The sequence below is a fragment of the Anolis sagrei genome, chromosome 1, assembly GCF_037176765.1.
Source record: "Anolis sagrei isolate rAnoSag1 chromosome 1, rAnoSag1.mat, whole genome shotgun sequence".
Taxonomy (NCBI): domain Eukaryota; kingdom Metazoa; phylum Chordata; class Lepidosauria; order Squamata; family Dactyloidae; genus Anolis; species Anolis sagrei.
The window spans coordinates 90,357,995-90,381,572 of NC_090021.1; the positions used below are offsets into that span (position 1 = coordinate 90,357,995).

Sequence of the window (23,578 nt, forward strand, 5' to 3'; positions counted from 1 at the left end):
CACTGGCGAATCTCTCTTGCTGGCTAGGGCTGGGTGGCCACATTCACTATATTTGCATTTGTTACTGAATTGTAATTATACTCAGTCCTGAATAGGCAGTTTTGACCCACTGATGTTTTAACTCAGCCTCACAAAATATATTACACTATTACCCACTACAGAGAGTTTTTTTTTTACATAGGACACTCCAAAATGATATGCACCAGCTACATAAATAGAAAAAAAATATTGAAGTTTGTTAGTTTTACACTATGGTGCTTGTACAGTTACTTATTGTACTAATGTAAGACCAGTTATTTAAAAAATCATGTTAATATTTAATTGCACAAAGTTGTTAACTGCATAACTTTTTTTCTGAAACAAAATGTATGTAATATCTTATATTCATTTGAAACCTCATCATGAGCATTTTACACATTGCTCTAAAATGTTCAGTTGTGTTTCTTAAGCCTGATTGAAAACTCATATTTAATAATAAAAAAGTGAACAACATGTTTAGAGTTTGGTCTCTTTTTATTTAATTGCTTTTCAGTTATTTCTTAGATGCATTTTCCCTTATGCTTAGGCCAATAAAGGCTTGTTGATGGTAAAGATAATTTATTTCTTAATTATTTCTGTTAATTTAATACTTTAATTTAAAGCCAAAAATGCAGCTTTCTCACAAGCAACAAAGGTACGATATGGAAAATCTTGATATCTAAGGTACTATTTCCCAAACCCTCTGTGTACTGTGTTTTTATGCTTACTGTTTCAACACAAACAACTACAAAGAAGGAGATGTCCTTTCTGTGGGGATACAGATCTTTGGAAAAGTCTGCATAATTTTTTTCTGAACAGAAAAGCACTTCAGTATCCTATAAGGCTGTGGAAAGATTCAGCAGAGGTACTGAATGAATGAATGAATGAATGAATGAATACATGTGAAGTTGCCTTGTTGGGACTAATACTGGATTTCAGCTTGCATGTCATTTCAATAAATACTCTGAATTTCCTTGGAAATTTCCGAAACAAATGGGCAAACTGCAGGTAATATCAGTAAATACTATCAGAATACTTTTGAAGCCATAAAATAGTTGAGGTAATTACTACAAATAGTTGAGGTAATTCTATCAATTGACTTGATATACATGATTTCACTTAGGGACACTCCCCCCCCCCCCCCAAAAAAAAATCCTCTTCTCCTGAAGTGTTTGTGAGCCTAAATCCTCCACTGCAATTCTATGGTCTGCTCCTGACCCAAAGTTTGTGAGCTTCTCTAGGTACCCCAGTGGAGCTCTATCTCCTACTTCCATCCAAGTATAGTTAGTATATAGGATTCAGTATTTATCTATGGCAGGGCTTCTTAAACCTTTCCACTCCAGACCACTTTTGGCCCGAGAATTTATTTGCTTGACCCCGGGGACATAGTACATAAAATATGTATAAAAAATTGAACATTTACTTATAATAAAGCTTACTAAACAGGCTGATTTTCCTTTTCCTTTTTATGAAGTACAGCTGAATCATGTTCTACTGAGACTACTATAAACACACCTCACAACAGATTCAGGTAAATGTCAAAAACAGCAATTGGCTGGCATTCAGAAATCTTTTACTTTTACAATTTTTTTGCAATGCCAACGTAGAGCTAGCATTTGGGGTCAGGACAGTGACAGGTTAAAACAGTGTTTCTCAACTTGTGGGTCCCCTGGTGTTTTAGTCTACAACTCCCAGAAACCCAAGCTAGTTTACCAACTGTTAGGATTTCTGGGAGTTGAAGGCCAAAACATCTGGAGACCCACAGGCTGAGAACTACTGGTTTAAGAAGAAGTGATTTATAGCTTCAGATATCCACAGTTGTTGAACATATTCTCCATCATACTCCATATAGAGTATGATGGAGAATATGTTTTAAGACAGCCGTGGGTATCCGAAACTATAAATCACTTCTTCTTAATCCAGTGGTTCTCAACCTGTGGGTCTCCAGATCTTTACCTATTCCACAAGAAGTCACACTCCTCTGGCAAATTTTCAGTGAACCATGACATGTCTACTTTGTGACATAAGGTGCTGACATCACAAATTTAGTATCTGTACCTCTGCTCCCTGTCAATGGAACCTGAAAAAGCCTGGTGCTAGGTAGCATTACAAATATGAAAAAAGTATTCTATTTACAGTCATGAACAGTAATTCAATGTACATGTTGACATCTAGAAGTCACGTTCCTGACTACCATCAGTGTTATCTATGTTGTGGTAGATGCATAAAACAGACTTACAAAAAATCAAAATAGCTATTATGTGACAAAGGGTTCACTCACCTTTAAATGCAGAAGTTTTATAATTATGCTGTATGGCAGCAATAATATCCTTCCAAAACTCATACTTTCGCCTAGGACTGCGCTATAAGGATAAAAAGAAATCCTATGAATATCCTCAAAATGTTAGAATACACAGCATTGGAAAAAGAGCACTTGCCACATAATGTTTCATTGGGAAGTACTCTCATCCAGCAATTCAGTCATGCCCTTTTCCATGACACTCCATTCTGTTATTGCCATCACTCCATTTCTTACATGGTCCCCGAAGGTCAGGATTCAACATCAACAAAATATACTCAACCATTATTGAGATGTTTGAGAGTGTTTTCAATTTTTTTGTTCCTAAAGATAGTGTTCTAAAGTAGACATCTTATGGTACTGGTTCAAATGCATTAAAAGAAGGAGCTTATGGTGTTATTACAGGATAAACAGGTAATGTTCCTCTTCAGAGTACATGTATGCCATACCATTGCTTAAAGTTACAACTTTTTACAAAAACCCTTCAAGAATAAAATTTGCAAGGCAAGAGAAGATTCTAACCTGCTATTCGACTAAAATGAGCAAGGGTCTGGAGAACAAGCCCTATGACAAGCAGCTTAAAGATCTGGGCATGTTTAGCTTGCAGAAGAGAAGGAAGTCATGTCACCCCTCGATTCTGCCTTGGTCAGACCACACCTGGAATCACACTGTGTCCAATTTTGGGCTCCACAATTGAAGGGAGATGTTGACAAGCTGGAATGTGTCCTGAGGAGGGTGACTAAAATGATCAAGGGTCTGGAGAACAAGCCCTATGAGGAGCGGCTTAAGGAGCTGGGCATGTTTAGCCTGAAGAAGAGAAGGATGAGAGGAGATATGATAGCCATGTATAAATATGTGAGAGGAAGCCACAGGGAGGAGGGAGCAAGCTGGTTTACTGCTTCCATGGAGATTAGGACAAGGAATAATGGCTTCAAATTAAAAGAAAGGAGATTCCATCTGAACATGAGGAAGAACTTCCTGACTGTGAGAGCCGTTCAGCAGTGGAATTCTCTTCCCCGGAGTGTGGTGGAGGCTCCTTCTTTGGAAGCTTTTAATCAGAGGTTGGATGGCCATCTTTCAGGGGTGATTTGAATGCAATTTTCCTGCTTCTTGGCAGGGGATTGGACTGAATGGCCCACAAGGTCTCTTCCAACTCTATGATTCTATTCTGTTTGTTAGCTTGGCTTTGTACTTGCTGACTGTTTTCTCTGCAGAAAAAACTTCAACCATGCAATGTCATCACATGACATCTAAAACAATTTTGTCTTTTTTAGCTTTTTAGGATTGTACCCTGTCATTCTGCTGTATATATAGACCAGGTCTGAGAATACAAGAGTGGTGGGAATTCAGTTCAGAGATCAAATGACAGGAGAACACCTTGTTTCTCTATTCTCAATAACCTAACATGAAACGAAATGTACTAACTGATCCTGAGATACTGAAAGATAGGGATAATTTTGCACTGCATCACTGACTATACTTCTGTGATGGAAAAATTCTAAAATGTTACCACAACATCAAGCTGCTTTTGTTTACAATACAAACTGATCACTGCGGCATGCAGGTGATTTAGTTTCAGTTCTTTGTTTTAACAAATCTTTCTGCTTACAGCTAAGTCGTTCTGGTGAATGTTCTCCTTAGTGACATACCTAAGGACCTCATCACACTAGAGAATGAATCCACTTTAAATCCAGTGTCTGACTCCTGCTGATGTCTGGGGTATGTAGTTTAGGGAGGAGCAAGGCTAAGTTTTTTCTAGCATTGGTCTATGAAAGAGGCAAAGCTTAGGAAATGCAAAAGCTATTCTAAACAGAGTTGAATTTACAAAGTACTGTCAAAGGCTTTCACAGCCAGAATCACTGGAGTGTTGTGTAGTTTCTGGACTGTATGGCCATGTTCTAGCAGCATTTTCTCCTGATGTTTTGCCTGCATCTGTGGCTGGCATCTTCAGAGGACTGATGGTAGTCACGTAAGTGATATATATATATATATATATATATATATATATATATTCCTGTAGAATGTCCACGATGGGAGGAAAGAACCATTGTCTGTTAAACTAGTATGAAAAGTGCAATTAGAAAGCTTGTAAGTAGCCTGGCCTTTGTTCCCTTTGAATTGTTTGTTGCCTGGAGATATCCTTTGTCTGGGCAAGCCCTTGACTGCTTACTATATGGAGACTTCCTATGTCTGGGTGGTGTTCCTTATTCACTGTCTTGATTCTAGTGTTTTTCAATACAGATAGCCAAATTTTGTTCATGTCCACAAGTATATATACTCCAATTGTTTCACTATCATCAGATCCTCTGAAGATGCCAGCCACAGATGCAGATGAAACGTCAGGAGAAAATGCTGCTAGAACACAGCCATACAGCCCAGAAACCATACAACTGAATTTACAAAGTTAGCAATCTTTATAATGTAGACACTGGAAATGAGGTCAAACAATGCTTGTTATCTCATCCAGACTGGATGGCCCATGAGGTCTCTTCCAATTCTATGATTCAATTATTCTACCCCCACAGATTTCTCACCCATCCTATATGTTCAAAATGGCAATTTTTCCACCTTAATGTACTACAAACTGAAATAGTCCATTTTATTTTATCTATGACAACCACAGAAAGAAAACATAGTAATAATAAAGATATTAAAAACCACTTGTTTGACTAATCAGTGTTGTTTTCTAAATATGCCTACCAACAGATTTCTCTATGTCAGGTAACACAAAAACTGATTTGGGTTTCAGGTAGGCAGAAAAAAAATCACACAATTTCCTCTTTAGAGGCTGAGTCGTCTGCATCTATGACTAGGACAGAAGAGGGGCATGCAGTTCGCCTTTAGAAATCAACCAACTGTAATATGGTGGCTGTTTTAGAGATGAGAGTTTACTTAATGCACATGGAAACATCACTGCTAGCAAATAAGCATAATTCTAAAGGACCGAAGATATGATATGATATTAAATGGGTCTGTGCATTTAAAGTGCACCTTTTTTTCAAAATGAGAATAGTACAGGCAGTCCTCGAGTTACAAACATCTGACTTACAAATGACTCACAGTTAAGAACAGGGGTGAGACAACACAAAGTGAAAGAAATCTATCCCACTGAAGGGAAATTCACTCCTGTAAGAGTTATTATGATGGGGAAAAGGTATCTCCACTGAAGCTTTGTCACCAATCCTTGTTTCCAAAAAAGGCAATTTTTTGAAAAATTGAATTATCACAGGGACAGAAAGTGACTTGAAATCTTCTGAACAGATAGCAAAGCAAACACCACAGAGGTGTTAACCCTTCCCTATGCTATCCAAAGCAAATATAAGGTAAAGGTTTCCCCTTGACATTAAGTCTGGTTGTGTCTGATTCTGGGGGATGGTGGTCATCTCCATTTCTAAGCTAAAGAGCCAGCATTGTCCGTAGACACCTCCAAGGTCAGGTGGCCAACATGACTGCATGGAACACTGTTACCTTCCTGCAGAAGCAGTCCCTATTGATCTATTCACATTTGCATGTTTTCAAACTGCTAGATTGGCAGAAGGTGGGGCTAACAGCAGAAGCTCCCCCCGCTCCCCGGGTTCAAACCACCAACCTTTTGGTCAGCAAGTTTAGCAGCTCAGCAGTTTAACCTGCTGTGACATCGGGGACTCCATTTGTATATTAAAGAACACACATTAAATTCAAAGATGCTTTTAATATCATGTCTAAGACTACTATTTAATAATCTATTCCAGAAATGGGAATCCTATGGCCCTACATATGTTGTCGAATTGCAACTTGCAGCACTCTTCACCATTCGCTATGTTGCCTAAGGCCAGGGTTGCCGGGTGTTGAAAGTGAAAATAGAGGAGGACAATAACAGTAACTCCTTCCACTCTGGAAGGGATGGCCCACTCCCTTCCCCATCTTTTCTTCACTGCCAAGCTATTCTCTGGCCGTCTGGAGTAGAGCTTGCTTCACCTGGATTCCCAGAAGAAAGTTAGAGGATGCCACCATTGCCACCTCTGACTTGAAGGGGGAGGGGCTAGCTGGACCTGAACTCACTTCCACCAGAAGAGCATACTCAGATTGGCAGAAACATGGGAAAATTGATGTCCTGACCTGGGATGTAAGGGGACTCTGAAATACGGGACTATTCCTTAAAATCTGGGATGCCTGGTAACCCTGCTAAGACTGTTAAGAGTTGTTCAATATCTGAAGATCTGTACAATCGCCATCTCTGATCTATATACTAGGTTTGTGGATTTGCCCTTAGAAACACCCATGACATCCATGGTACAATTTTTTCACAGGTGTACCAGGCACAGGTAATGCCTGGTAAGATACAGACAGCAGCAGGAAAGGGGGGAAAACATATTACAGATTGATAGACACAATCAAGGAAGCCACGACCTTCAGTCTATAAGACCTGAGCAGAGCTCTGGATAACAGGATGTCTTGGCTTGCACACACACAGTAGAATTGTTTCAATTTGACATCCTTTTAGCTGTCATAGCTCCATCCTATAGAGTCCTAGGATCTGAAGTTTGTTGTGACGCCAGAGCTCTTTGACATAGGAGAGTAATCACATCTCAGAAAACTACCAATCTCAGAATCCCACAGCATTGAGCCATGGCAGTTAATGAGGTGTCGTACTGTTAAAATCCTGCAGTGTCGATACAGCTTCAGATGTCTCTCATTTACAGGGTCACCATAAGTCAAAGTCGATTTTGACAGTAGTTAATGACAAACACTATGTATAAACAATTACAGCCCAGAAATAAATTTCCTTTTGTTGCATAATCATTAATAAAATTATAATATGACACAAAAAAGTGAGAAACACAAGAAATGGGGACACGATTATCTTACACCATTAAGATTTCTTTTCCAAAATTGAGCTGTAAATCAGGTTAATACTTACTTTGTTTAAACCATCTACAATCCGTGCACAAAGAAGTGCTCCTGGCAGATCAAAATAATTGTCATAGGAATAATATTTAGCTGCAAAGAAGAAGAAAAGAATTGTAATATCATATCGGATTCCAACTTTTCACAGGAAACAATTGAACTTCAGAAGTTCTTACTGCAATCTATTCTGAAAAATCGGGGGAAAATTCTTGGAGTATTATTTTGGTAAATTATATCTCCATACTGTTTCACAATCTTGATGACCACAACTTGTAGGATTATCCTTGTTTTTCTCTTTCAAAACCAGCCCTTTCCCCTGTGCCTTTTAGCAGCAAACTGACCTGCAAACATTATTTTTGTCTCTATCTGTCTCTGAAACCCTTCATTAAATGAATAAAATAAAAGACCTAAATTCAACAACACCCATGTCTCAACAGATCAAAAATAAAGACATGAACTCTGCCTTCCAAAAAGCCTGGGTGAAAAACCAAGTGTTAACTCAATTAAAAAATGAAGTCAATGTTGTCCCCATCCACATTGCTATACTGTATAATGCAGCTTGAAATGGCATTGTATGGCTAGTGCAGGCTCATATAATGTAGTTCAATTGCATTATATGAACCTACACCAGAGGTTTCCAAACTGTGTGTCGCGACACATTAGTATGTCAGCTGCAGTGTGTGTCTCATAGAAACGTAACAAAATACCTCTGATTTTATGTCAAATAAGCATAATGGTCCCCAATCCGTTACTAACCTTCTGCACATAGTTGACTTTTGTTTTTTATTTGTTTATTGTTTATTAATTACTGTTATTTTAATTTTAAGTCATTTATTTTAGTAAGTTATTTTAGTCCTTGCTAGATCATTTAATTATTCTGATTTACCTTGATTAGCTTCACAACTGTATGGGGACACAACAAACCTTCAGGACACAACAACATGACCATTTTGCAAAATGATGTATGTCTAAAAAGTGTGTCACCATCATCAAACATTAGGAAAGTTCTGGTCTACACTCACCAAGTAATGCAGTGTGAAACTGCTGGGGAGATCTCTAAAACCAGTCAGGAACATATTGAGGCAAATTCAAGAGATACGCATGGCTATGTCACAGATATATAAAAGTTGCAGAAAGCCTTGTAGGTACACAGTGTCACCATATAATATAAAAATATATAGTGAAAAGTATCAGATAGTTTGCAGTATTTGCTTGAAGACATCCCACCACTACTCTGAGCAACTATTTTGATGATCAAACCATTCTTATCATTAAGAGAGGAGAATCAGCTTATTTATGAAATGGAAATGTGCGGAAAACCTGGGATATCAGATAAGAAATTAAAAATTACATATGGGAGAAAAGAAAATGTTTAAATCCACCCTGGCTTTTCAGCTGTGTCTACTGAATAATAACAACAACAAAAATAATAGTAGTAATAACAATAAAATAATAACAATAATTTACTACAATTTTATCTCACCTTTCACCATATACAGACTCAAATACTGAATAATAAAAATATAATAATAATTTACTATATTTTATCCCATCTTTCTCCTTATAGGGACTCAAAGCAGCAAACAATGACATGGCACAATATGGTCCAGAGCCATTAAGTGGTACATAAGCCTTTATGGTCCCAACATGCATACATACATACATAGACTATTACGTGTATAGATTTGTATAGCTAATACCTGAACGAGAAACCATTCCACTCATAGTCTTGAAGTGTTTCCACTCTTTCCTTCCATATGTCTCCAAAATCTCTTCAGGGGTCATATGCTTTGTTCCATGACTTGCCCTATTTGAGATATATATGCAACAAGAATTAAAATCAAGCATTTTATCCAGGTGTGCAAACTTTCTTTATCGACATATAAACCGCCCTGTGTCTCCTCGAGGAGATAGGTGTGGGATATAAATAAAGTATTATTATTATTATTATTATTATTATTATTATTATTATATTCTTCTCTCTTCCCCCAAATTACAGTAGGATGTCTCTGAGCAACACTGATATTTACTAGTTATTTATTATGCACTTTGCCAAGAAAAACCTAAATTTAGGGTCTTTGTTAAAACTATTTGGTAATAATTGGGTATTCCAGATTAACTTCACAGCACACTTTACTTAGCAAACAAGAATGCTATGTGAACACTAGAATAATATACAGAGAGATCATGTGAAATGCAAATGACGCAGGTACTAGAATTCTCAATACACATCTAAAGGTGTTTAAAAACAAATGGATTCTGTTATATTTAATAAGTTTGCTGTTAAAACCACCAGGTGTATCATGGGATATTGGATACAGGAACTCTGCTTGTATTACAGAGTGCAAACTTTCCTGGTTCTGCTTAGCATAAATTGATGTTTCTGATATTATTTTTTGAAACATCAGTCATATGATAGATATCTGGACTTTCATACTAGTAGAGCACATAGCAGAAAACAGAACAGTGCTCAGAAAACAGAAAATTGTCAAAAACATACACTTTTATTGAGATGAAAGAGACTGAAATGTTACCTCAAAACGGATCCATCTTCAGAAAGTTTAAGGAAGTTCCCATCTTCCATATCTAGCACTAGGCCTTTACAGCTAAATGTATATGGAGTCAGCAACAGGAAAATGAAAAGTGAATTGAATTACTATTACTGCATTGAATATATATACAAGTGATACAGCATACAAAACAAACTGTAATCTTAAATGCTGTTGGGGGAGGGGAGAGAAGCAAGGCCCCTTTCCATCGGGCTTGCTGGGCCCCGTCGCCACCGAGCGCCCCTCTCCCACCCCCTTGGGGGACAGGAGAGAAGCAACGCTGTTGCGAGCCTTTGGCAACGGAGGGAACTGCTGTTGTCGCCATCTGACTCTTTTCTTGTCTTTATTTTGTTTATTTTTCTTACTTTCTCTTTTTGCTAGTTATTTAGTATTTAGATATAGTATAGTTGGCTGTATGTTTCATGTTATATGTTGTATGTCCTGACTGCTGAGAGTGTGTTAGGAGGCAGATAGGAGTTGATTGATGAGGATAGGATTGTGGGGCTGAGTTAGGCGAAGAGGCCCAGGAGAGCGCATGAGACTGCTTGCGATAAGAAGCACCCACATAGGAAGGCGTGAGTGGTAGCTGGATGTGTTTAGACTAGTGATTGTGATAAAGAGACGCATAGGAAGTGTGGATGATCGTTTGGGTGTGTTTAGTCTAGTGAGTGAGAATGCAGGTCTAGTATTGGTTGGTTGAGTGGATTGTGGGAAAGAGAGAAGTGTGTGGGTTCTTGGAGTGCCTGGGAGTGGCTGTTTGTGCCGGAAGTTGTATGTGAATGTAAGCTGGTGGGAGTGTTTAGATACGAGTGTTGTGTGAGCTACCTTTTAGACATAGGAATGGGTGGAGCAGAACCCCATGCGAAGAATGATCTTTTGCACTTTTACAACCTCCTGAGGGAATCGTTTAATCATGTGTTGTTACAACTCAGGTTTTTAAACGAGAAAATGGACCACCTCCTTAGAGGTTTTGCCTCTTTCTCAGGAATTCCTGTGCAATCAATTCCCCCAAAGACTAAGAATTCTTTGTGTGCAGATCTAGCTAAGGACTTATGTCAAAATGGGGAGAAAGGCATGTCGGACCTTGGGGATCTGGGGGCTGAACGAGGATTGAATGATGAGTCGACTGAGGGAAGGGGAGAATCTTTGGGCAGTCATAGGATTGAGAACATTGTGGAGTGGCAGCGGTCTACGATGGCCGCTCAGAGGACGATCAATAATATAACAACAGATCTTTTGGTTCAGCCAACCGCAGCCTACACTCAGGAACATCATCTACAAACTGACATGTTCGCGGTGGACATTGCTGACCAATTGATAAACAGAGGCAGATGGACCTCTAAGAGGGCAGTGTGTAATTCCTTGGCCCAAATCCTGGGTAAAAGACAACAGGATATAAGACTAGAAGCCATAGTGTGGTTATGGAGGGACTACCAATCATCTGACCGTTCCTCCCGTCTTCAAATAACACCAGAAGACAATTCATGGCTCGGAGAGCTTATGGCAAAACGCCCTGTCTTAAAGAATTGGGGCATTACCATTAGGAGGGTAGTTGTGGACCCCCAGATACGCCCCTTATTTGCCCCGGGGTTCCTTCTCGCCATACACCATCAGGTCCCCGTGTGAATTCCACAATTAGCTCCCCGGTTAGGGCCTCCCCCTCCCCCCCTCCTGGTTCATACCATTTTGAGACCCCATCTGCCCCGGTCGCCCCCGCTCAACCAACCACACTCCTTCGCTCGAGAACACTCCCCTTATTCAGCCCACTCAGCTCCCTTGATGTTTCACTATCTACCTCATCATCAGAAACATCTTTACCTAACGCCCAAGGGAGATTATTCCCCAGCCCGACATCTTCCGCTGAGAGCTGACTAGTCATAGATCCTGCTCATGTAGGGGGGGGGAGGGCTCCAGAGGAAGGGGGTGCCATCCAAGTCGTGTGGGGGAGGAGAATAGCGGGTCACCAACATCCCAGGGAGAAGCGCAACAGAGTTCTTGCGACCCTGGAGAAGGTAGGTAGTGGTAGGCTCCAAGGCAGCCCCCTTGGCCTTAAGGTCCTGCTGATTAATGCCAGATCCGTGAATGGTAAGACCGCGGCCATCCAGGACTTGATCATGGATGAGAGGGCGGATCTGGCATGCATCACCGAGACCTGGTTGGATGAGCTGGGGGGAGTAAATCTCACCCAGTTGTGTCCACCTGGTTTCGGAGTGCATCAGCAGGCCAGACAAGGGGGGCGGGGAGGAGGGGTCGCAGTGGTCTTCCGGCAATCCATCGCCGTGACCAGATGCGTTGTCCCGCTAGCTTCTGGGTTTGATTGTGTCCACTTGAGGGTGGGGAGCCGTGACAGTGTGGGGTTCCTGCTGGTGTATCGCCCACCCCGAGATCCAGCAGCTTCCCTGTCTGAGTTAGCGGAAGTGGTCTCTAATTCGGCCTTGCTCTCCCAGCGCCTGGTGGTGCTGGGAGACTTTAACATCCACGCCGAGACCACTTTATCTGGTGCAGCTCAGGACTTTATGACCACCATGACGGCCATAGGACTGTCACAGATAATATCCGGCCCCACGCATCAAGCTGGGCACACTCTCGACCTTGTCTTTGTGGCGGACAACGAATTGATCAGAGTGGAAGATCAAAATATCCTTCCAGTGTCATGGTCTGACCATCATCTGATCACATTTAGACTTACTGCGACCCTAAACCTCCGCAGGGGTGGAGGACAAATTAAGATGGTCCGCCCTAGGAGACTGATGGATCCGGATGGATTCCTGAGGAATCTTAGGGTTCTTCCTGCCTTGGAGCCTGGCGATTCTATCGACGCCTTGGTAACTCTCTATAACGGGGAGATGGCCAGGGCGTTAGATATGATCGCACCCGAACGCCCCATCTCGTTGCGTCGTGACAGGCCATCTCCTTGGTTCACCGAGGAGCTGGCTGTGATGAAGCACACGAGAAGGGGGCTAGAGCGCAAATGGAGGAAATCTCGAGTTGTATCTGATCGAACACGGGCTAGAGCCTCCCTTAAGGCATACTCCGTGGCCATACGGGTGGCCAGGAAGTCATTCACGACCGCTCGTATAGCATCTGCAGCAAATAGATCATCGGAGCTGTTTCGGGTCGTGGGAGAACTCCTCCACCCACCTGCGGTGGAGGAGGTCCCTGACGACCCCGCAGCTCGGTGTCGCGATTTCGCACACCATTTTGCAGATAAAGTCGCCCAGATACGCCTCGAGCTCGACTCCAATTCCATCGCAGTGCCTGAAGAGGTGACGGAGGTACCTGCTTGTCGAATTTTGTGGGATTCTTTTAGGCATGTTCTTCCTGAAACCGTGGAGGAGATTCTTGGGGCTGTGAGAGCGACCACCTCATCTCTAGACCCATGCCCATCTTGGCTCATTAAATCAGCCAGGGAGGGGTTGGTTGACTGGTTTGTATTGATTATCAATGCATCGTTGGAGCAAGGGATTTTTCCATCTGGTTTGAAACAGGCAGTGGTTCGTCCACTCCTCAAAAAAGCTTCCCTTGACTCCACGGTGCTGAGTAACTACAGACCGATCTCCAACCTCCCCTTTCTGGGCAAGGTGCTGGAGCGGGTGGTCGCCTCGCAGCTCCAGGGCTTCCTAGACGATACCAACTACCTAGATCAGGCACAGTCTGGTTTCAGGCCTGGTCATGGCACCGAGACAGCCTTGGTCGCCTTGGTGGATGACCTCCGCAGAGAGCTGGACAGGGGGAGTGTGACCCTGTTGGTTCTCCTGGACATCTCAGCGGCTTTCGATACCATCGATCATGGTATCCTTCTGGGTCGTCTCTCCGGGATGGGCCTTGGGGGCACGGTTCTGTCGTGGCTCCAGTCCTTCCTGGAGGGACGCACCCAGATGGTGAAGCTGGGAGACGCCTGCTCGGACCCCTGGCCTTTGACCTGTGGGGTCCCGCAAGGATCTATCTTGTCGCCCATGCTCTTTAACATCTACATGAAACCGCTGGGAGAGGTCATCCGGAGTTTTGGAGTTGGGTGCCATCTCTATGCGGATGACACACAACTCCACTACTCCTTTCCACCTAATTCCAAGGAGGCTTCTCGGGTGCTGGACGAGTGCCTGGCCGCTGTGTCGATCTGGATGAGGAAGAACAAGCTGAAGATCAATCCCGACAAGACAGAGGTCCTCCTGGTCGATCGTAAACCGGATCGGGGTATAGGGTGGCAACCTGTGTTGGACGGGGTTACACTCCCCCTGAAGCCACAGGTCCGCAGTTTGGGTGTCCTCCTGGACTCTTCGCTTACACTTGAGGCTCAGGTGTCGGCGGTATCCGGGAGGGCCTTTGCACAACTGAGACTTGTGCGCCAGCTGCGACCGTACCTCGTGAAGGCGGATCTGGCCGGGGTGGTCCACGCCTTGGTCACCTCTAGAATGGACTACTGCAATGCGCTCTACGTGGGGCTGCCCTTGAAGACGGCTCGGAGACTACAATTGGTCCAGCGGGCAGCAGCCAGGATGCTAACTGGAGCTCATTATCAAGAGAGGTCAACCCTCTTGTTCAAGGAGCTCCACTGGCTGCCATTTATTTTCCGAGCCCAATTCAAGGTGCAGGTGCTCACCTACAAAGCCCTGAACGGTTTGGGACCACCCTACCTGCGTGACCGCATCACCATCTACGAACCCACACGCTCACTCCGGTCATCTGGGGAGGCCCTGCTCGTGATCCCACCTACGTCGCAAGCGCGCTTGGTGGGGACGCGAGACAGGGCCTTCTCTGTGGCGGCCCCCCGACTTTGGAATGCCCTTCCAAAAGAGCTCCGTCAGGCCCCCACTCTGGCAGTTTTCAGAAGGAATCTAAAAACTTGGCTGTTCCGATGTGCCTTCGCAGATTAGGAATCCCCATCCCAAGTCCTAGATGCACTTTAGCACAACTAATGTTGCTGCACACCGCACTTAATCCTACGTTCCTCCTGCCATCTCAGCACTTTTAACCCTGTACCCCATTGCGCTGGCCGAACCAGTTTTTAATAGTGTCTTGATGTATTGTTTCATTGTGGTTATTTTGCTTAACTGTTTGATTTGCTTTGTTTATTGCTGTGTTATGTTTTCTATTGTATTGTGTTTTGTGGCTTCGGCCCGTGTAAGCCGCATCGAGTCCTTCGGGAGATGCTAGCGGGGTACAAATAAAGTTAATAATAATAATAATAATAATAATTATGGCAGTAAAGGCAGGCATTGCAGTTCAATATGCTGCTTATTCTGTGACTGGGGAGAACTCGTCATCAGGTCAGCAGTGCATTCAAACCAAAATGGCCTGGATCTAGGGCAGCAGCAGGAAACTTTCAGATCGCCATATTTTTTGGATTATAACTTCCATAATACTTTTACCACTGTCCACACTTAAGTATGACTGATGGGAATTGTCAGCCAAAGCCTTTGGTAGACCATAATGTCCTCAGTGCTGCTCCAGAGCCTGCTGAGTCATAAAAGAATGACTTCAGGAAAAGGCTTCACTAAGCGTTTTTAGTTTCTAGAAACTACCCAGGAAAGCAGTGCATAATAAAAAGAAAAGCCACTCAGCCCAATGATCGTAATGGGGAAATTGATGTTCTGGCAGCCATTAACAATCTGATAGATGATGCTATGACATAAGTGATCCAAGGCACCATGGGTGACTATGTGGGCAGCAGGGAGTAGACAATAGGTAAGCAAAATATTTTATTTATGTTACTGTCTTTGTTAAAGTACACCCTCTATTAAAAGACTTCTGGGAAGGACACAGACTTTTTAAAAAGTAAAATGATATAGAAAAATTTAAAAAATATTTTAAAAAGTTACAATCAGAAATCAATGAATCAGAAATGTATAGTCTCATAAGACCATGATCCCTAATTCCCAAGACATTTTTAAAAGAGCCAAGATTCAACTTGGTGCTGAAAGAAGAGGGCAGGTCACAACTAGGGAACGCGTGTCTCTTGAGGGACCCTCTGACATCTTAGGCCCCTTCTACACTGTTCTTATATCCCAGGATCATATCCCAGGTTATCTGATTTGGAACTGGATTATATGAGTCTCCACTGCCATATAATCTGGGATAAGGAGATAATCTGAGAATAGATTCTGGATTATAATGAAAGACTAGAAAGGGCCTTAATCTTGTGGCAGACATAAGCCCGATGTAAAACTGTAGGATTATTGAAAACCAGGGTCCTTCCACACAGCCATATAACCCAGAATATCAAGACAGAAAATCCCACAGTATCTGCTTTGAACTGGGTTATCTGAGTCCACACTGCCATATAACTCAGTTCAAAGAAGAAAATGTGGAAGGCTTCCCAATGGTATACTGAGCTGGAATTTGGAAATCTAATTTCAGGTTTTCATTGAGCTAAAATTCTCAGTGGATAGTCTTGAAGCAGTCATTCTTTAACAGCATAACCTATCTCAATGATTGTTGTACAGAGTATGACACCTGTATAAATTGTGGCCCCTTCTACACGGAGATATAAAATCCAGATTATCTGCTTTGAACTGGATTATATGGCAGTGTAGACTCATACAATACAGTTTAAAGCAGATGAAATTTGGATTGTCTGCTTTGATTATCTGGATAATATGGCAGTATTGAAGCACCTTGTATTGAATTCATCAGAGGAAAGGTGAAATATAAGTGTTACTAACAGGAATACATATGAGATTGGTAATAAATGAGAGTCAACATGATGTAGTGGTTTGAATGTTGGACCAGGACACTGAGTCCCTTTCCACACAGCTGTATAAAATCCACACTGAACTGGATTATATGACAGTGTGGACTCAGATAATCCAGTTCAAAGCAGATATTGTGGATTATCTGCCTTGATGTTCTGGTTTATATGGCTGTGTGGAAGGGCCCTGAGGCAAGAGCAAACCCACTCTGGAAAAATGCTGCCCCCACCAAAACACATAACCTTAGAGTTTCCATAAATCAGACATGACTTGGAAGGCATACAACAACAACAACAACTAACCAAGATAATGCTTCCACACCGCTGAATAAAATCTCACATTTTCTGCTTTGAACTGGAATATATGGCAGTGTGGACTCAGGTAACCCAGTTCAAAGCAGATATTGTGTGATTTTCTGCCTTGATATTCTGGCTTTTATGGCTGTGTGGAAGGGACCTCAGCTTATCTAATATGGGGGACCACAAACATTGTTTTCCAATGTACCAGAACCAGCACTAAATTTATGCCCAGTGGATACAATGGTTTCTTTCTCTCCTGGAAACTTGCCACAGATTGACACCAGTCCAGGGACTATCACTTTAAAAAGCACTATTCTAAGAAGTCCTGAAAGATAGGCATATACATTTTCTATATTCAATTAATGTACTGACAAGTAACCTGGACATTTAAAAAATGTATAATTTTAAAAGTGATTCACTTACCAAAAATCCCAGCTTTCTGGGGTTACATTCAGCAGTTCTTTGTCATAACCTTTTTCTTTCACCATATACTGAGCAAAGCTTTCATATATAAGCTGCAAATTGAGAGAAAGGGGGAAAATAACACTACATAAACATGAGATGCATTGTGACATACCAAAACTCTGTTACTTTACACTTTAGAGTCCATCTTATTAGCACTAGAAAAGTGCCTACATGTATATAATAGCATCAGCAATTTAGATTGATAGTTAACAGGTTCTTTAGAAAAATGTGACAGTTTAAGAATGAAGAGTGAAATTCACAGAAAGCTCACGTTTACAAGCCTCAAGGATTTCTGATTTGAAGGCTCCAATAATAATTACTTGTTAACATGACTGTTACACCTTTTTCTACATTTTAGGCTCCTTCCACACAGCTGTATAAAATCTGAATTATATAGTAGTGTAGAAGGGACCCGCCTTGAACTCATCAGAGGGAAGATAAAATCGTGTTACTAACACATAGTAAATTTGAGGAATACATATTAGATTAGTAATAAATGAGAATCAAAATAATGTAGTGGTTTGAGTGTTAGACCAAGGCATTGAGTCCCTTTCCACACAGCTGTATAAAATCCACACTGAATATGGCAGTGTGGACTCACACAATCCAGTTCAAAGCAGATGTTGTGGAGTATCTGCTTTGATATTCTGGGATATATGGCTGTGTGGAAGGGCCCTAAGGACAGGCCCTATAAACCAAGATCTAATGCCAGGTGTTCTGTTTATTCCAGACTATCTGGCAGTGCAGACTCATATAATCCAGTTTAAAGCAGAAAATCTGGGATCAGATCCTGAGATATAAGGCCTGTCTCGAAGGGAAATTAGTTAAGAATGTGAATGGGGTGAAGAAATTGTCATTGCAGCTCCTCACAACCTGTCACTGTCATTTGCTGGAAAATTTCTGCAGCATGTAATCTGGGAGGTTTGTTAAATACAATCTTACTTTGTGGGTGTGTCGTTTGAATCCAGTCTCATGCAGTGACATTTGTAGCATCATGCTACATGCAATGGCGGAGAAGAAAGTCTCTCTGGGTGCAGAATTAATGCATTGTTGAAGGCTTTCATGACCAGAATCACTGATTTGCTGTGAATTTTCCGGACTGTATGGCCATGTTCCAGAAGCATTCTCTCCTGATGTTTTGCCCACATCTATGGCAAGCGTCCTCAGAGGTTGTGAGTTATATTGGAAACTAGACAAGGGAGGTCTGTGGAAGGTCCTAGGAGGGAGAAAGATCTGATGGAGGCAAGTGTGAATGTTGCAGTTAATCACCTTGATTAGCACCAAGCAGCCTTGCAGCTTCAAAGCCTGGCTGCTTCCTACCTGGGGGGTATCCTTTGTTTGCAGAATTATATTTGGCAACAGCTATGTGACAGGAAGATCTGTTTATACATTCACACTAAATATTCATAAAATCACCCTTCCATATCTACAGATAATCAAGGTGATTAATTGCATCAGACAAGAGTTCTTTCTCCCACCCTGGACCTTCCACAGATATCTAAACCTCCATTGCTTAGTTTCCAACATGACTCACAACCTCTCAGGATGCCTGCCATAGATGTGGGTGAAACATCAGGAGAGAATGCTTCTGCAACATGGCCATACAGCCCGGAAAACTCACAGCAACCCAGAATTAATGCAGTTTGAAATCACTTTCACTGCCATGGCTCAGTGCTATAGAATCCTGGGATGTATAGTTTGTTTTTTTGTTTTTTTAAATCTCTTCCAAACAGTGCTGGTGCCTCACCAAATTGCAAATACCAGGCTTTTATAGCATTGAGACATGGCAGTTAAAGGAGTGTAAAATTGCATTAATTCTACATTGTAGCTGGTGCACCTTCTCAATTATTTGGAGGACTGCATGGTTAATACGATTACATGGGCACCATAGTTTAAACAAATAAAAGTGAATATACACATGTAAGACTTCAAAGCAGGATATTCAAACTTATTAACATAATCAAGTGGGAGTTGGCAATGGTCCTGAACTGTAAAAGGCTTTGGTCCAGTGCGTACTTGTTTGGGAATAAGACAGTGGAACTAAGCTCTGAACAAAATATGCATTTTACAGACGCAAAAATGCAAAACTAAACTCAGAATCAAGCCTCATTGCTTTCAATTAGCCTCTCCCCTTGGCTTCATCACTATTCGGAGTAAATTAAAAGATCAGGACTTGGAAGGGCTGCTATGAAGGAGCTGGACAAGATCTTGAAGTGTTGAGACATTACTAAATACGAAAATTCAGATGCTTTATGTCATTGTAGTTTCCAAGTCTATGTTTGGTTGTGACAACTGGAGAGTGCGGGGTAAAGGCTGATAGGAAGGTAATCATCTCATTTGAGATGTGATTGCTGGCTACCATGGACTCCGAAAAAGATAAATTGATTCTGGAGCATATAATGATAGAATCATAGAGTTGGAAGAGACCTCGTTTTGTGTCCTAGTCTCCAGGGCAGCAGAAAACAAACTTGCTTCCTCCTCCCTATGACTTCCCCTCACATATTTATACACGGCCCTCAACATATCTCCTCTCAGCCTTCTCTTCTTCAAGCTAAACATGCCCAGCTCTTTAAGGCGCTCCTCATAGCGCTTGTTCTCCAGACCTTTGCTCATTTTAGTTGCCCTCCTCAGGACACATTCCAGCTTGTCAACATCTCCCTTCAATTGTGGTGCCCAATTCTAGGTGTGGTATGACCAAGGAAGAATAGAGGAGTAGCATGACTTCCCTGGATCTAGACCAGTGATTCTCAACCTGTGGGTCTCCAGGTGTTTTGGCCTACAATTCCCAGAAATCTTACCAGTTTACCAGCTGTTAGGATTTCTGGGAGTTCTCAACCCACAGTTGAGAACCACTGATCTAGACACTATACTCTTTATTTATGGGGGGAAAGAAAAAGGTAGGGGGCTGGGGCTGTTAGGAATCTTGGGAGATTAAATCCAAAATACTCATGCCTGCTTTAGAGCAGCGTTTCTCAACCTGGGCAGGTGACAAGGCGGTGTCAGAGGGGTCGCCAAAGACCATCAGAAAACATTTTTTCTGTTGGTCATGGGGGTTCTGTGTAGGAAGTTTGGCCCAAATCTTTCATTGGTGGGGTTCAGAATGCTCTTTGATTGTAGGTGAACTATAAATCCCAGCAACTACAACTCGCAAATGCCACAGTCTATTTTCCCCAAACTCCACCAGTGTTCACATTTGGGCATATTGAGGGTTCATGCCAAGTGTGGTCTAGATCCATCATTGTTTGAGTCTGCAGTTCTCTCTGGATGTAGGTGAACTACAACTTTAAAACTCAAAGCCCACTAAACCCAGTATTTTCTGTGGGTCATGGGAGTTTCTGGGGGTCATGGTTCAAGTTTGGTTCAATTCTATTGTTGGTGGAGTTCAGAATGTTCTTTGACTGTGGGTGAACTATACATCCCAGTAACTACAACTCCCAAATGGCAAAAGCAATCCTCCTCTCCCTCACAATCCCACCAGAATTCAGATTTTTGTGTGTGGCGGGTATTGGTCCAGTGAATGGAAAATACATCCTGCATCTCAGATATTTATATGGAGATTCATAACAGTGGCAAAATTAAGAGTTATTTAGTAGCAATGCAAATAATGTTATGGTTGGGGAGGGGGGTCACCACAACTTGAGGAACTGTATGAAGGGGTGGCGGCATGAGGAAGGTTGAGAAACAATGCTCTAGGGGGTTGAGCCCTGGCAATTGAAGCGGGGCCAAAGCGCGTGAAGCCGGGCGTGTGCCTGCCTGCTCCCTTGGAGGGGAGGCCTGCAATGGGCCGGAAGGGAGGCCAGGCCGGCTCTTCCCGCCCCTTCCAGGCGCGCGCCCAGCCCTCCGCCCCCGGGGCTGGGTTTAGCTGCAGAGAGACGTCAGAGCGCCTCTTTCCGCGCCGGCGCCCTTCCTCTCCGGCTTCCCCTCCTCCTCTTCCTCCTCCGCACTAGCTCTTGAGCCGGGCAAAGAACGAGCCCCAAGCCAGCCAGCCCTTTCCGTCTAAAGCGGGCCGAGTGACAAGACTGCTACTCCTCTCCGCCCTCCTCTCCGCTCACCGGGGCGCTGTGGGCCAGGTGGTAGCGGCACAGCGTGTGGTCCAGGTCGAAGCCGATCACCTCGCAGTCGGCCAAAGAGAAGGAGGAGGAGGAAGAGGAGGAGGACATGGTGGCCGAGGCAGCGCTCCCTTCGTCGAGAGCCTCCTCCAGCTGGTGCCTGCCTTGGAGGCGGCTCCTTCTTCCCGCAAGACTTGGCCGGCCGGCCTGCAGCTGCTCTTGCCCCGGCTCATCCGGCGCCTCCTCCCGCCTCCTCTCTTCCCTCCCTTCCCGCGCTTCTGCCAGAGTGCCTTCCCCCTCCCAGCCGGTGCCTCCGCGGGGCCAGTTTGGACACCCCTTGGACTGCCCTGGTCAGGCCCTCCATTAGGGCATCATCACGCGCAGTGGAGTTGGGTATGAGGCACCCGCGCCCCTCCTCAGAGGAGCTCGTGAACTAAGAGTTTCCATGGGCCTCTCTCAAGGGTGCTTTAGCTGTGCTTCCTTGGGCTAGGTGTCCCTTGCAGGCAGGGGGTATCTGCGCTGGAGATCCCCAAAGTAAGGTCACTCACCCGGCCCCGGCCCTAAACATTAGACTTAAGTCTGAAACAACTTGAAGGCACTGGGTTGCTGTGAGTTTTCTGGGCTGTATGGTCATCTTCCAGAAGCATTCTCTCCTGATGTTTCACCCACATCTATGAGGAGCTGGAGCTGATAGAGGGAGCTCGAATCCAGGGAGAGCACGGACGAGCACCCTCTGTCAGCTCCAGCTCCTCATGCGGGGACATGAGAGAAGCCTCCCACAAGGATGGTAAAACATCAAAGCATCTGGGCGTCCCCTTGGCAATGTTCTTGCAGATGGCCAATTCTCTCACACCAGAAAGTGACTTGCAGTTTCTCAAGTCACTCCTGACACAACCCCCCCCCAAAAAAACCCCCCACATCTATGACAGGCATCTTCAGATGTTGTGGGGTCTGTTGGAAACTAGGCGAGTGAGGTTTACATATCTGTGGAATGCGCAGGGTGGGAGAAAGAACTCTTGTCTGCTTGAGGCAAGTGTGAGTGTTGCAATTTGCCACCTTGACTATAATAATAATAATAATAATAAACCTTTATTTGTACCCCGCTACCATCTCCCGAAGGACTCGGTGCGGCTTTCAAAAGGCCGAGCCCAAATACAATAGTAAAAATAACAGCAGCAACAGACAGCAAAATAACTCAGAAACAAAGCAATAACATTGACAACACACAATAACACAATTAAAAACAATGGCAGGGCCAAATGTAATCATCAAAATTAAAAGTGCTGGGCATGACCAGGTGGAGTGTTTTGGAGGGGGGTGGGCATGCAGATATCCTAGATCCCTGATAAAGTGCATTGGGACATAATGCTAGGAGTTTCCTATTCTGGGAAGGCACACTGGAACAACCACGATTAGCACTGAATGGCCTGCAGTTCCAAGGCCTGGCTGGTTGCTGCCTAAGGGAATCTTTTTTGGGAGGTGTTAGCTGGCCCTGATTGTTTCCTGTCTTTTTGAGTCTAGTTCTTTATTTACTGTCCTGATTTTAGAGGTTTTTTTAAATACTGGTAGCCAGATTTTGTTCATTTTCATGGTTTCATTCTTTCTGTTAAAATTATCCACATGCTTGTGGATTTCAATGGCTTCTCTGTGCTGCCTGACATGGTGGTTGTCCGAGTTCACCAGCATCTCTGTGTTCTCAAATAATACGCTGTGAATCTATGGTGTCAAAACAGTGTTCATGAATCAAGGAATTTGAAAGACACTAACTCAGCCTGAGAAGTAAGCCATAGCAGAGCACCTGATGAACCAACCTGGACACCGCATATTATTGGAGAACACAGAAATGTTGGACTGCTTTAACAACTACCATGTCACACTATACAGAGAAGCCATTGAAATCCACAAGCATGTGGACAATTTCTTTTTTTAAAAAAATATATGTTTTTTTATTGCCCACACAGGTAGAATAATATCACAATCCATCACCATTTCAGAATACATATCAAAAATATTATTTTCTTAGTGTTCTTATCCTTGTCTATTCCACCTTTATCTTCCAACTTGTGTCTATTGATTTTATACACCCCTCCCCTCCTGTGGACAATTTCAACAGAAAGGAGAAAACCATGAAAATGAACAAAATATGGCTACCAGTAATTTTTTTTTAAAAAAAACAACCCTCTAAAATCAGGACAGTAAATAAAGGTCAAAACTCAAAAAGCAGGGGAATTCCAGACAAGAATCAATCAAGGCCAGCTATCACCTCCCAGCAAAGATTCTCCCAGGCCTCAGCCAGCCAGGCCTTGAAACTGCAGGCCATTCA

The 23,578-nt window shown here is 43.0% G+C and overlaps 1 protein-coding gene across 1 annotated transcript in view; it reads right to left on the reverse strand.

The window, feature by feature from the left end:
* NT5DC1 (5'-nucleotidase domain containing 1) overlaps positions 1 to 21,526 on the reverse strand; it is a 112,927-nt gene extending 91,401 nt beyond the window's left edge. The window contains exons 1-6 of the mRNA XM_060753202.2: positions 21,259 to 21,526; positions 17,165 to 17,256; positions 9,739 to 9,810; positions 8,905 to 9,011; positions 7,218 to 7,297; positions 2,300 to 2,381 (exon numbers count right to left, since the gene is read on the reverse strand). Coding sequence (XP_060609185.2) covers positions 2,300 to 2,381; positions 7,218 to 7,297; positions 8,905 to 9,011; positions 9,739 to 9,810; positions 17,165 to 17,256; positions 21,259 to 21,366 — 541 coding nt within the window. The 5' untranslated portion in view covers positions 21,367 to 21,526. The remainder of the gene's footprint in view (positions 1 to 2,299; positions 2,382 to 7,217; positions 7,298 to 8,904; positions 9,012 to 9,738; positions 9,811 to 17,164; positions 17,257 to 21,258) is intronic.
* Positions 21,527 to 23,578: the final 2,052 nt, after the last annotated feature.